General features: G+C 34.0%; 3 protein-coding genes across 3 annotated transcripts; 1 reads left to right on the forward strand and 2 right to left on the reverse strand.

Moving 5' to 3' along the window:
* Window positions 1–622: 622 nt before the first annotated feature.
* Window positions 623–1,441, reverse strand: TRIADDRAFT_63870 (uncharacterized protein; the record flags this gene model as incomplete). The annotated part of the gene is made up of 2 exons (XM_002112031.1): window positions 623–996; window positions 1,172–1,441. The coding sequence occupies 2 exons, from the start codon at window positions 1,439–1,441 to the stop codon at window positions 760–762; spliced, it is 507 nt and encodes a 168-aa protein (XP_002112067.1). The 3' UTR covers window positions 623–759.
* Window positions 1,442–3,893: 2,452 nt separating this feature from the next.
* On the forward strand, window positions 3,894–7,687 carry TRIADDRAFT_55734 (uncharacterized protein; the record flags this gene model as incomplete). Its single annotated transcript, XM_002111537.1, has 9 exons — window positions 3,894–3,941; window positions 4,245–4,293; window positions 5,073–5,208; window positions 5,892–5,958; window positions 6,036–6,150; window positions 6,447–6,510; window positions 6,627–6,666; window positions 6,761–6,895; window positions 7,631–7,687. 9 exons carry the CDS (start codon window positions 3,894–3,896, stop codon window positions 7,685–7,687), a joined length of 711 nt encoding a protein of 236 aa, XP_002111573.1.
* A 139-nt stretch (window positions 7,688–7,826) lies between these two features.
* On the reverse strand, window positions 7,827–10,976 carry TRIADDRAFT_55735 (uncharacterized protein; the record flags this gene model as incomplete). Its single annotated transcript, XM_002112032.1, has 8 exons — window positions 7,827–7,850; window positions 8,104–8,153; window positions 8,191–8,272; window positions 8,553–8,725; window positions 8,889–9,077; window positions 10,020–10,089; window positions 10,551–10,631; window positions 10,968–10,976. 8 exons carry the CDS (start codon window positions 10,974–10,976, stop codon window positions 7,827–7,829), a joined length of 678 nt encoding a protein of 225 aa, XP_002112068.1.
* Between the last annotated feature and the right edge of the window lie 1,241 nt (window positions 10,977–12,217).

Below are 12,217 nucleotides of genomic sequence, written 5' to 3' on the forward strand. Positions count from 1 at the left end.
AAGTTTGCATACTAATTTAAATATCAGCAGCACCTTCACTACCGCATAGTATATAGAATAAGGTCGTAGGCTCATTAATGACTAGAAAACCAACAACTAAACTTTAGCCAAACTTTTCTCACATAGAACTCTTGACTTTGAAGTAGTCCGATCTTAGAAATATCTTCGTTTTTTTGTAATTATACTATGCGGCAATTGATAAATTAGATAGTTCAATTTCAATTACTAAACTTGTATTATTCTTATCTTATTTAAATTTATCGACCTGTTCGTCGTCTTAATAAAATAGATATTGTCATGAGTGATCAAGCATGTAGACAACTTAAATTCAGAGTAAATTTTAGCTGCTGGTCTATCATAGCATATAATTAATGTGATAATTTCACATTATATTACTAGATGTAGTGATTTCAGCTAATTACAGTAGTTTTGTACACTACGCTAGATTATTATGCAAAACTAATATTCTATAAGCACTAGTGATACTAGTACGTTTCTATAGTAAGAACCGCGCTGATTCAATTTTCGCAGTCTTAGTTCACTGAAGTCTTAGCTTAATTTCGATATTTAAGGATAGCTACAATGACAATAATAAAGATAATTTTTTCGATCTATTTCTTATGGAGCCTTTATTAAGCAAATGTTAATAGATTACAATCGTCAATCTGCCTATGAGATACGGTAGCGATTGCAAAGGTAAATCTAGAGCCTATATATCACCATTAGCTTATCTCAGAAAGTGAGTATGGCTTTATCAATTTACTTTTTGCCAAAGCGACGGCGTCTGTAGTAATAACGGCGACGACGGATATAGTAGCGGCGACGTATGTAGCGACGACGATAGTATAAGCGACGACGGTAGTACAAGCGACGACGGTAGTACAAGCGACGACGGTAGTATAAACGACGACGGTAGTACAAGCGACGACGGTAGTACAAGCGACGACGGTAGTATAAACGACGACGGTAGTATAAACGACGACGGCGACTAAAAGCCTGTAAATGAATTAGTATGTCAAACCACAGTTAGAAAACTGTAAATTTACGGATGTTACAAGGGTATAAATCAACATATGCATGTAATAATATTTCTTCCATTAAGAAATATTAGTCGTGGAATTCTTAAAGTCAGTGGTTAAAGTTTGATAAGTTAATCTTATCGATCAGTTACCTTTATTGAATCTTTCTCCTCTTCGGGATCTATTTCTTCAATATCATCTGCACGTTCTTGGAGTGCCTTTTCTATATCGTCATCGTCTTCGTCTTCTTCTCGGTCCAATTCTTCTGCGTGTTTTGATACCTCAGTATCTTTTTTTTCTTCCTGTTTAGGACTGACCTGGGCCTTCACTTCTGTTTCCTTTTTTACAGGAGCTGTCTTCTTAGTAGCAGCTACAACTGCTACAAATAGCAGGCATGCTAATAAGAGCAACTTAAAATTCATCTTGCTCTCCTAGAGACAATTAATCAGGATGAAATAGATTGGAAAGAATATGTTAACGAACGGAAACAAAAATTTACATTTACTCTGCATGATAAAAATTGAAGTTTACAACTTTTAGCTCAGTTCTATGGTATGCTCGTACAAACTATCCTTTGTTATATAGGTTTAGCTTCCAACAGTATTTTCAAGTACAAGACGTTTTTATCATTAGAATAGAACAGTAAAGGCATAAGACTTGCAATATGCAACAATGCCTTAACATTTACGAGTACGATCATGCACCGTCTTACCTTCACTCAGCTGGCGAATAAATGTAAAACGTTTTTTATCGATGATTATATATTATTGAGAAACAATAGGGTACATATTACATACCAAGCAATTGAAAACTAAAATAATAATTATTGTCACATAATTGTGATCCATGGAGACAGGAAGTGATACTATAATATTTATTCAGTTTATTGTATTCCTTTATTTCAATTGAGTCAAGCCAAGCCACAAGGTTGTTACTATCATTATTAGCGATTAACAGTAAACAAAAATAATTAGCTTTTGATAATTAACGTTCTTAAAGGACCTATATGTGACGAACTGCAATTTACTGTAAATAGCAGTAATGTAAGTATGTATCATTTCTGTTTCGGCCCTACTTGGAGATCAGGGGCTAATTAAATCAGCGTATGTTCCATGACTTGAATTCGGGCGACTATAGATAATTGTTCCCACCGGAGCGGTTGGAATGTCGGAAATAGTAACTATGCTTAGCTGTATAATTTCACTCTGTTGGAAGATAACCTTTTCCAATAAAATATATAATTATATGCAATAGGCATCGACGTGTTTAGTATTAAGTTCAGATTTGAGTTTTTAAGTCATTACTATTAACATTACAAAATACGCCTATGTTGTATGCACTACGGACTATTATAAGTAGAGCAGATAAATAAATGTTTTGAGAGCCACTTGTTGAATCAAATTTCGCACTATCAACAAAGAGACTTAAAGTAAAGCCACAGCTAAATGATGTATGATTTATTTACTTAAACGTCACTAAACACCTGAGATGTTGCATTAGTAAATGCTTAAGTTAATTAATAATAGCATGTAAAGAGTGGCAAAGAGTTTCTAATTACACTTTCATGGATTACTTTCGTGAGTAAATTAGGTATATAACTAAATATTGGTCTTGCGAAGGCTGTAACTTTTTATTACTCGTCAGTGGACAGACTTTTATAATAGAAGCCATAGGTTAAATCTTATTAGTAAAGTGTAAAAATGTTAAATCTTTTTCTAGTAATGAACACTGCTGCAGTCCTCAAATACAACTAGATGCAATAAAGTACAGCTCTACTTTCGTAATACGCGTATAAGCGTTACTCCTGTTGTAAAAGCTACTTTATAGTGAGCTTACTCTTTCTATTACAAGTACATTTCAAAGTAACGTGATTAACTTCTAAAACTGCATCTTTCATACCGTTCTTTGATTTTATGGCAGCTATATGAGCCATGATATGATCTATTATGAATTATGATAAACTCTTACTCTTTGCAAGATTTGAATCTTTAGTTGCATTAACAAGTAATATTCTTATTGCAAAATATCGGTAGTTCAAGCTAGCAATTTGCAATGATTTCAGCTAATTACTACAGTTATATGTTAGGAAATACAGAAGTAATGTGCAATATAGAGCTATTCAGTATATCTTAATACAGTAAGTGTTAATTGTAGCTAGTATGATGATAACACCTCGCTCGTACTAGTGCTATATAATTCCGAGGATGATAAAACCATATTAAATATTGTTATTTAAGCAATGTGCTAATGTGATTTATAACTCCCATGTAGAAGAGTTGTTAAGTCGATTATCTGGTTTATCTTAACTGCTTTCCAACTGTTCCTATGAAGGAAGAACTTAAATTCTTCTTCAATAGACGAATGCAAGAAACGTTACTTTTAAAGTCTATAATACGGTGTTGATTATTTGTGACATATTAGAGATTAGCTCTATTTTAACAGCTCAGAATTTTGAATTGTCAGGTTGCGAAGCTGGGGTTAAAATCCTATTACACTCTACAGTTATTCCTTTTTGTTATAGAGTTCAGAATGCATATTCTTGATTTGAAAGCGTCGTGTTTATTAATATTAAGCTATAAAATGACATACGATTGCCTTTCTAATATCACTAGTCTCATTACTCTGAGTGTGATATGCTTGATAATTAATACTGCACAAACAGTTAACCTCCAATGATTTAAGTTTTAACATGAAGGCCAGCGTTAAATGTTATACAGTACAGTACTTGGAGACTGCATCAGTCAAAGATAGGCTACAGATTATAAAAAACGTTCAAGTACTGCATACTACTAAATTAAACTATATCTACCAGTGTCCTCGTATGGTGAATTACAGTTGCTTGCTCGAAACAGTTTCCTTGACTACAGGACAGTCATGACTTGTCCAAATCATAATCAACACAGACGGACAGAATCTGGCCTGGTATGTTCACTAGGCTATAACGGACTTCAGGTGCCGGCTGTCCGGCGGTGCACGCGCAGCTAAGTGAGTCTACAGTACAGTGTCTAAAGCTTGATCTTGTACGCATGGCCACAGTATTAAATTGCCAAGTTCTAGCTTTCACTCGTGATACTGTACTAGCTTAGCAATTACCACTTACAAGATATAGTCATGGCCGGGCGGCGTTGTATGTCTTCTCTTTTAACTTCATTTGCTCTTAAAACTAATCGATTTGTATCCTTTAATGTCCCATCACGTTGCCTGTCAATACCGACTTTTATAAAGGATAGGAATGTACAGCCTCGAAATTATGCTAAACATCTTCTTCAACCTGGTTAGTGAGTTAACTTATTGGGTTGTAGTGGTGTCTTATTTGAATAGACGGAAATCGGTGTTTTAAAACTTCTAGTCATGTTTATAATGATTCATCATGCACTCTCTAATTTTTTAATTGTACTAATTGCCTGCTTAATCTATGATTAAGAAGTAATGCTTTATGGAGTTAGAGTTTGTTAGTAGCCTACACGATAGTGCTAGTGATCCAAATGATAGCATTGCTGATATTGCCGAAGTGCAACTGAATAGATTGTTATTTCAGTGAATGTCAGTGTATGATATATTGTAGTTTAACATGATGATTTTTAATACGATACGGGGATATATCACTCATGTAAATATGAGTATCTACCACTATTAGTACGTTATATTCCTATACAGCACTGTCATTATGAACGGAATGGTTAGATAAGATCAGGGCTTTAAATCGAAATACATTAACTGGGTTGTAGTTGAACTTTTACTATCCAGGAAATTTCTCATATTTTACTCTGATGAATACTGTAACCTTGCACTATAGCATATTGTAGAAATCAAAAATGAATTGCTTTTAACGTATTGGCCGTACAATATATCAAATTTATAGACTTACTATTATGCTATATACCACAAAGTTACGGCAGTTTATAGAATTTCTAGCATTTGTTAAAGTGTTCTGATTGCATTGATTGAAACTACTTTAGATTCCTAGTACCTTGATTACCGTAGTATTCTTATAATACCCATCGTATTTGTCACTTGATGATTTATTGATCGAATGGTTTTTTAATTATGTAGTGCGAAGCATGTTTATTCAGACATTGGATACTCCGAATCCCAACAGTTTAAAGTTTGTTCCCGGTGTGCCTGTTTTGGGATCTGGTACAATTGACTATTCGTCAGCTAGGGATGCTTTAACTTCACCCTTAGCCAAGTAAGTTTATGATTAAATATGTGTGCATGTATACAGCCTAAGAATATCGATATTATGGAAAGGGACTACTGTTATGAAATCCTAGCTAGGTTTCTTAGGTTTTATCATTAGGTTTACTTTAGGCGAGCTAGACCTGTAACGTTTTCTGTAACTACTATTTCTTGTTTATCATCGATTTTATCATTAGGTTTACTTCGGCAGAGCTAGCCCTGTAATAATTTCCTTTTAACTACTGTTTATTGTTTACTGTATTCCTAGTAATCGAAAGATTTGATGTTAGTAAAGTACTCTTCTGTATAGCTGATGCTACTTGTACTACCATATATTTGCTTGCATACCTTTTAAGGGTATGGTTCGTATTACTGTAGAATGTAGGTGACTCTAAGCTTGGATGTCGAGCAGTCATAAATTAATTACAGTATACAAGGTCCTATAGTGGTCTATAAGGTGACCAAGTAAGAGCTAGCAAGACTCTGGCACCATTTATAAATTTACGTAATTTGACATATCACACAAACAATATTAAGTTTGTCAACGAAGTTGTAACAGATCATTTACTGCTGTAGTATAATATAAATTGTGTTGGGTATTCACAAATGCTTTCTCTATAACTTCACCAGAGTATTATTGTACCTAAACACGATGACTGAAAATGAATAACTCATTGTTCTTTATTGTCACAGAAATTTATTTCGTGTTGACGGGGTTAAGAGCGTATTTCTTGGACCAGATTTCGTAACCATAAGTCGAGTACGAAATATTTTTATTATCAATACTCGCCAATATTTAATAACGAAATACTTATTACGGTATTTGTTATGCTTTAGGCAGATGACGATATAGAATGGAATACATTAAAACCGGATATTTACGCCGTCATTATGGACTTTTTTGCTAGTGGTGCACCGGTTTTAATCGATTATGAGCCTGCAACAGATACTGGTTCGTTTTATAGTCAAATATTCGACAGTAAATAAAAGTCTATAGACTCTAATTATACTATATGTCATGCATGTACACCTGTTCACGATTCGATTCGAGCCGTTTAAATAGCCTTAGAATTGACAGTGAACAAGTAGTCATACGTATATAAGAGCATTTATCAGGTACAGTATACCGTGGTTTAATGCTATGGAATGTAATAGGATATAATATGGGATGAAAATATTGCATGACATGAAATTACTTTTAGTAGTATTTGTCCGGTATATCAAAATTCTATTAATATTTATACTTAGCTGTACAACCTGAGGATTCAGATACTGTTGCAATGATTAAAGAATTGCTCGAAACCAGGATACGGTGAGCGCTGTCGTTACTATCACTTATCTAATTACGATGGTATAACGAAACAATCTGTTACGCTGTCAGCTAACTGTAAAATTTTATTTGCATTGGACGATTATAATAATCAACAGGCCAACTTTACAAGAAGACGGTGGCGACATAGTATATATGGTAATTAATGACGTTTTCACGTGGAATATTCTTTTCTTTATTTAATATAGGTATTTTTTTATTTATAATTGTGCTATGGTTTAAATATGTACAGGGTTATGATAATGGCATAGTAAAGCTAAAAATGCAAGGTGCATGTGACTCATGTCCCAGTGCAACTGTAACTTTAAAACATGGCATACAAAATATGCTACAGTTTTATATTCCAGAAGTCGAAGGTGTTGAACAGGTATTATTAATAGATGATTGTTCTAACTGCTATACTACACAATACTTAATTAAGGTATTTCTGATAGATTGAAGACGAAACAGAAACAATCAGTCAAAGAGAATTTGAAAAATTTGAAAAGACTTTAGATGGAAAATGATGTTTATAATAGCTGATATTAAGTTACGATATACAGTATGGGCTCAAATAGAATGGCAACTCTTATGTACACCTAGTCATCTGGTGAATTTATTATGGATTCTGACTAATGCATGGGCGGGTATATCTTTCTAATTAAAGTCTTTATTAAATAATACTGCTATTGCAACTATCTTCGATGGCCATAATACTGTGTCCGATACTATATAATTTTATAATGTAAACTTTTCTGAGCATTGACATTTAATACAACTTTCAGTTATTGGTTCTGTGCTATTACATGTACAGTACAATGAGTTATCCGAATGAAATAGAATTCTTATCAATAGATTCTCTGTATTACGCTGTTTGCATTCGCCCAAACTACTTTACTAACAACTTTTGAGTATCAATTGAACATGCATTTAAAAAGACGGTAAAGCTAAAGCTATGTAATATTAACAATAATCTTGTAAACAATTTCTCGCATAGGGATCAATAATTTATTCATATGGAATTTAAATACAACATATGCAGTGATTTTGTATATTACACTTTGGAATTAAGCTCATTACAATTAATTTGCTTTCATTCATAAAAATGTTTACTGTTTTTTAGATTACAATGAGGAATGATGCTATATACACGTACACGTATATGCAGATGTGCGAATAAAATTAAATAAATCATTTTCACATTTCATCACAAGAGATTAACCTTCTTTGAGATTGTGGAATTGAACATCAGTAATCATATCACCAGTACTTCTACTAGCACCGTACTTTTAACTCATTTAATTTTTTTAACAAAGAATTTAATCCATAAATGGTATTATTGTCTGTACAATTTGCATTGGTATCGTTCATTACAACAGCGGACTCGTAAGTATGTGTAAAATCGACCAATTTTATGTCTACTTCATTAGATGAATCTTTATCACTATCGTATACGATCAGAAGGGAACTTGAAAAAAATAGCCATCTACTTTGACTATTAAACCATTGCAAAAGTGCCTGTAATCTTAGTATGGTATTATCGATTAAGCTTATCTTCCACCCTTCTTCTTTAGGATAAAATAGGGATAAACCTACATAACAAATTGTATCGGAAAGCTTAAATCTTTCTGTATGTGCACCTTGCGCTAAATTATGACAAAAATTGTATAGTTGGTCAGTTACCGTTGACGATCGTATCATCATCCAATTTGCGGCCAAATATTTTATCATAATCATCATAATTTCCAGTATCACTATTGTACACCTGAAACATTTAAGGTATAATAAAAACATTGACGATTTCGCTAATATCAGTTATAGTAGGACATTCTTATTTATAACAAGTTAATTCGTAATTTATGGAGATATTCAATGTGAGGCTTAGAGCCAAACCCGATTCAATTTACACCAGTACCTATTGCGTATGTAAATGAAGTCTATGCATATACCACGACTACATGAAGATGGCTGTAAAATAACGACTAATTTTTTATGATATCGACCAACACTACTAGCGCGACTACCACAGATGTAATCGAACTTACCTTCATGCCATCAATTCTAAATCCGATTTGGTCTTGCAAAGGATATTTATCAACTGCTCTTGCTCTTTTTGCTTCAGTGGCCAGAGGATCATAAGTCCTCCTTCCAATTTTTAAATCAATTACACAAGGTCTCTTAAATTTGGAGGTGACGTCACTAATTTTCATGTATGGCTCTGTTTTATAAGATAACGTCATTAATTTTAGCTGTACGACTTGATCAATTTTCTGAATTTGAAGGAGTGAAAATGATTTACGAAATTAGAATTGTATTTTCACATTGAACAGTAACTTCGTATACGTATATTTGCAGTTACAAGTGTTTACGATCACTCTTACGTGAGTTTTTATCATTTTTGATAGTCACTGTTCCAAAATATGTCGGCATAAAATGGCGTAATGCACTGGCTGTTTGATCAGAGTCATGATTTGCAGAAAAGATTTCGCTATAGAATTCCATTTCACGGTGACCACGATTGCCGTCTTGAAAGATCTTTAACAAGGTACCATCATTGCATTTTAGGAAAGCTAGTATAGAGTAGTACAGTGCTTTAGGTCAGATCTTAATCGCAAGCATGTCATTGTCATCATACATATCACAAATCTTGATTTCTAATTATACTATAATTATAATTTGAGTTCAATGCAATATCCACAGGACACACAATAGAGAAAGATACGAGTTACAAACTGTGAAATTAATGGGTGTTTACGCACTCATTACGCATATATTCCTCTCACTCACCATTGATACTGTAAAGCAGTACAAAGTAAAGATGACTAATTGAAGTACACAGTATGAATTACTTCATAATTTTGATTTTGTGATGCTGTAGATTTTACACTTCACAGTAATAGTTTAAATTATAAATAATTAATTAGACTCTAGTAGTTAGTGGGTTGTTTCGGAAGTAGTAAGTTGTAGATCACCACGAACTGATTAAACTACAGTGGTGGAGTATCTAAATTAGTAGCGATGCAGCGAAAACTGCGGTAGATTGAAAATAATATACGAACACAGCATACGTGTATGTACATTGTCTAGTAAATTGGATTATTCACCAGTTAGCAGCTGAGAGTTGCTGCTACGAGTAAGTAAATCTACAGGTTAGAACAAGACAGACAAAAATATGCAGATAAATGAATATATAATAGCAAAGTACTGTACATCTTGAATGCCTGCATTACTCCATTTTCAAGTTTTACTATGTAGTTCTTGAAGCGAAATCATATGATTTGACTGCTTCAGTATCCTGGATGATATTTCTACTAAATGAACTAGATCTGATACAACAGTGCAACGCCTACATAACACACCTCTTGACAACACGTTACGAGAGATAGGATAAAATATGTTACTTTTATTTTTTAAACTAGAAGGTATTGAAGAAGCTGGAACATAAAATACTGCCACAATGGTACTTGAGTATATGACATTTTTATTAAACAGTTTGGACAATTTCAACTCACTTCGAAATCCGTTAATATACTGATGACCGGCAGCCTGATAGATGAAGTCATCCAAATCGTCCTTCACATCCTCTGACGAAAGCATGATAATTTTTATTAGTTAATTTTACTGAGTTCACGATTAACTCTAATATGGATTGCCACTAACTCGCTATCTGCAATGACTCATTTTACTCGTTGGAATGCTAAAGGTGCTTTGCTTTTATGCTTTTATTCACAGTCACTTTTTAATTAATTAATCACGTATATCAGGTGGATAAGACAAAAAACTCTTTAACTGGCTTGACAGTTCCGTCCATACCGTACGTCACATACCGTAGAAAAGTGTCAGCAAAATCGAGTGCAGAGCGGTATTGTACACTACTATGGCAAGGATATCAAGTGCTGTACTATACAGTACACTGTACACTACCGTTGGCATGGGTTGCTTGCTCGATATGGCCAAAAATAATCTTGCATGCTACTGTATACCTCTTCCATTTAAATGGATTCTTGAGTACGATATTGGTAAAATAGTCTTGCATACTATACCTTTTCCATTGAAGTGGATTCTTGAGTACATCTACGATCAGATCGCCACTTGTTTCGTAGACCTCTAAAGATAGCGCAAATCTAAACAAGAAGATTATTTTTTTACGAATTAAGCTTAAAAACGAAAAGAAACCATGCAATACCGTTGCACTGTATGAGTATAAACGCAGAGTATAACGAATGACCGTAATTAGTCATCCTTTACTGTACATTAAGATGTTTCGTCATTCTTGATAATACTGTTATACGAGTAATTGTAAAATTTCCCCTTGTAAGAAATACTGTAATATATGCGTCGCTATTTGAAATAGGTAATGTTATAGCTAGAGTTATATTAGAGATGGTGAATTATGCTGTGCACTACCATTCGCAAGGGTTGCTTGCTCGATATTGGTAAAATAGTCTTGCATACTATACCTTTTCCATTGAAGTGGATTCTTGAGTACATCTACAATCAAATCGCCACTTGTTTCGTAGACCTCTAAAGATAGCGCAAATGTAAACAAGAATATTTTTATTTGCAAATTAAGCTTAAAAACGAAAATAAATCATGCAATACCGTTGCACTGTATGAGTGTATCTTAACAAATAAGATAATTTACGGCAGGGTGTAACGGATGACGTAATTAGTCCTCCTTTTACTGTAAATTAAGATGTTTCATCATTCTTGATAATACTATATACGAGTAATTGTAAAATTTGCCCTCGTAAGAAATACTGTAATATATGCGTCGCTATTTAAAAAAGGCAATGTTATAGCTAGAGTCATATAAGAGATGGTGAATTAGGCTTTAATTTATGCTTTAATTTACATGAAAAGCTGTGACCTTACACTATATCTACTACTGTCAATGGTGGTCAATTTGCTACAATAATTCCTTCCGTATTACAATTGATTTAGATCGATTTTTCAATTTCGAAATCTAGAGAACTAGACTAGCCCTGTATAACTATATACAGTAACTATAACTATAACTATACAGTATAACTAGCCTAGCAATGTACAACCTTATTACGCCGCGACAGGTTACCTTCTTAAGTCGTGTTAGGTACAGTTTACAGTACATCGCACTGTAAATATTACAGTACATAGTACTGTGTTATGCCTTATTACGTCGTGTTCTCTGCGACAGGGTGACACCTTCTGAAGTCGTGTTCGGTACAGTGTACAGTACACCATACTGTACATATTACAGTACATCGTACTGTATCGTACCTTATTACGTCATGTTCTCGGCGACAGGTGACACCTTCTTAAGTCGTGTTAGGTACAATGTACTGTACACATTACAGTACTGTACTGTACCTTATTAAGTAGTGTTAGCTACTGTACTGTGCTGTACATGGCGCTATACTGTACTATACTGTTTACTGTACAGTACAGTACTGTAGTGTTGGGTACAGTGTACAGTACATTATACTGTATAGGGTTCCACGTTTGGCGCATGATTTCGCCGTACAGTGTCTAGTGTACTATACAGTACAGTGTACTGTACAATTCAGAAAGTACTGTATACTGTACAGCATAGGCCAGACAGATGCAGTACTACTGTACTGTACAGTGTACAGTGTACAGTGTACAGTAGAGAAGAAAGCCCCTCCAGGCTCGAGGAAGACACACCAGAATGACATGGAAGGTTGGTGGCTGCTATGGCTGAAAAAGAAAG

This window comes from Trichoplax adhaerens, genomic scaffold (genome assembly GCF_000150275.1).
Source record: "Trichoplax adhaerens TRIADscaffold_4 genomic scaffold, whole genome shotgun sequence".
In the NCBI taxonomy this organism is placed as follows: domain Eukaryota; kingdom Metazoa; phylum Placozoa; class Uniplacotomia; order Trichoplacea; family Trichoplacidae; genus Trichoplax; species Trichoplax adhaerens.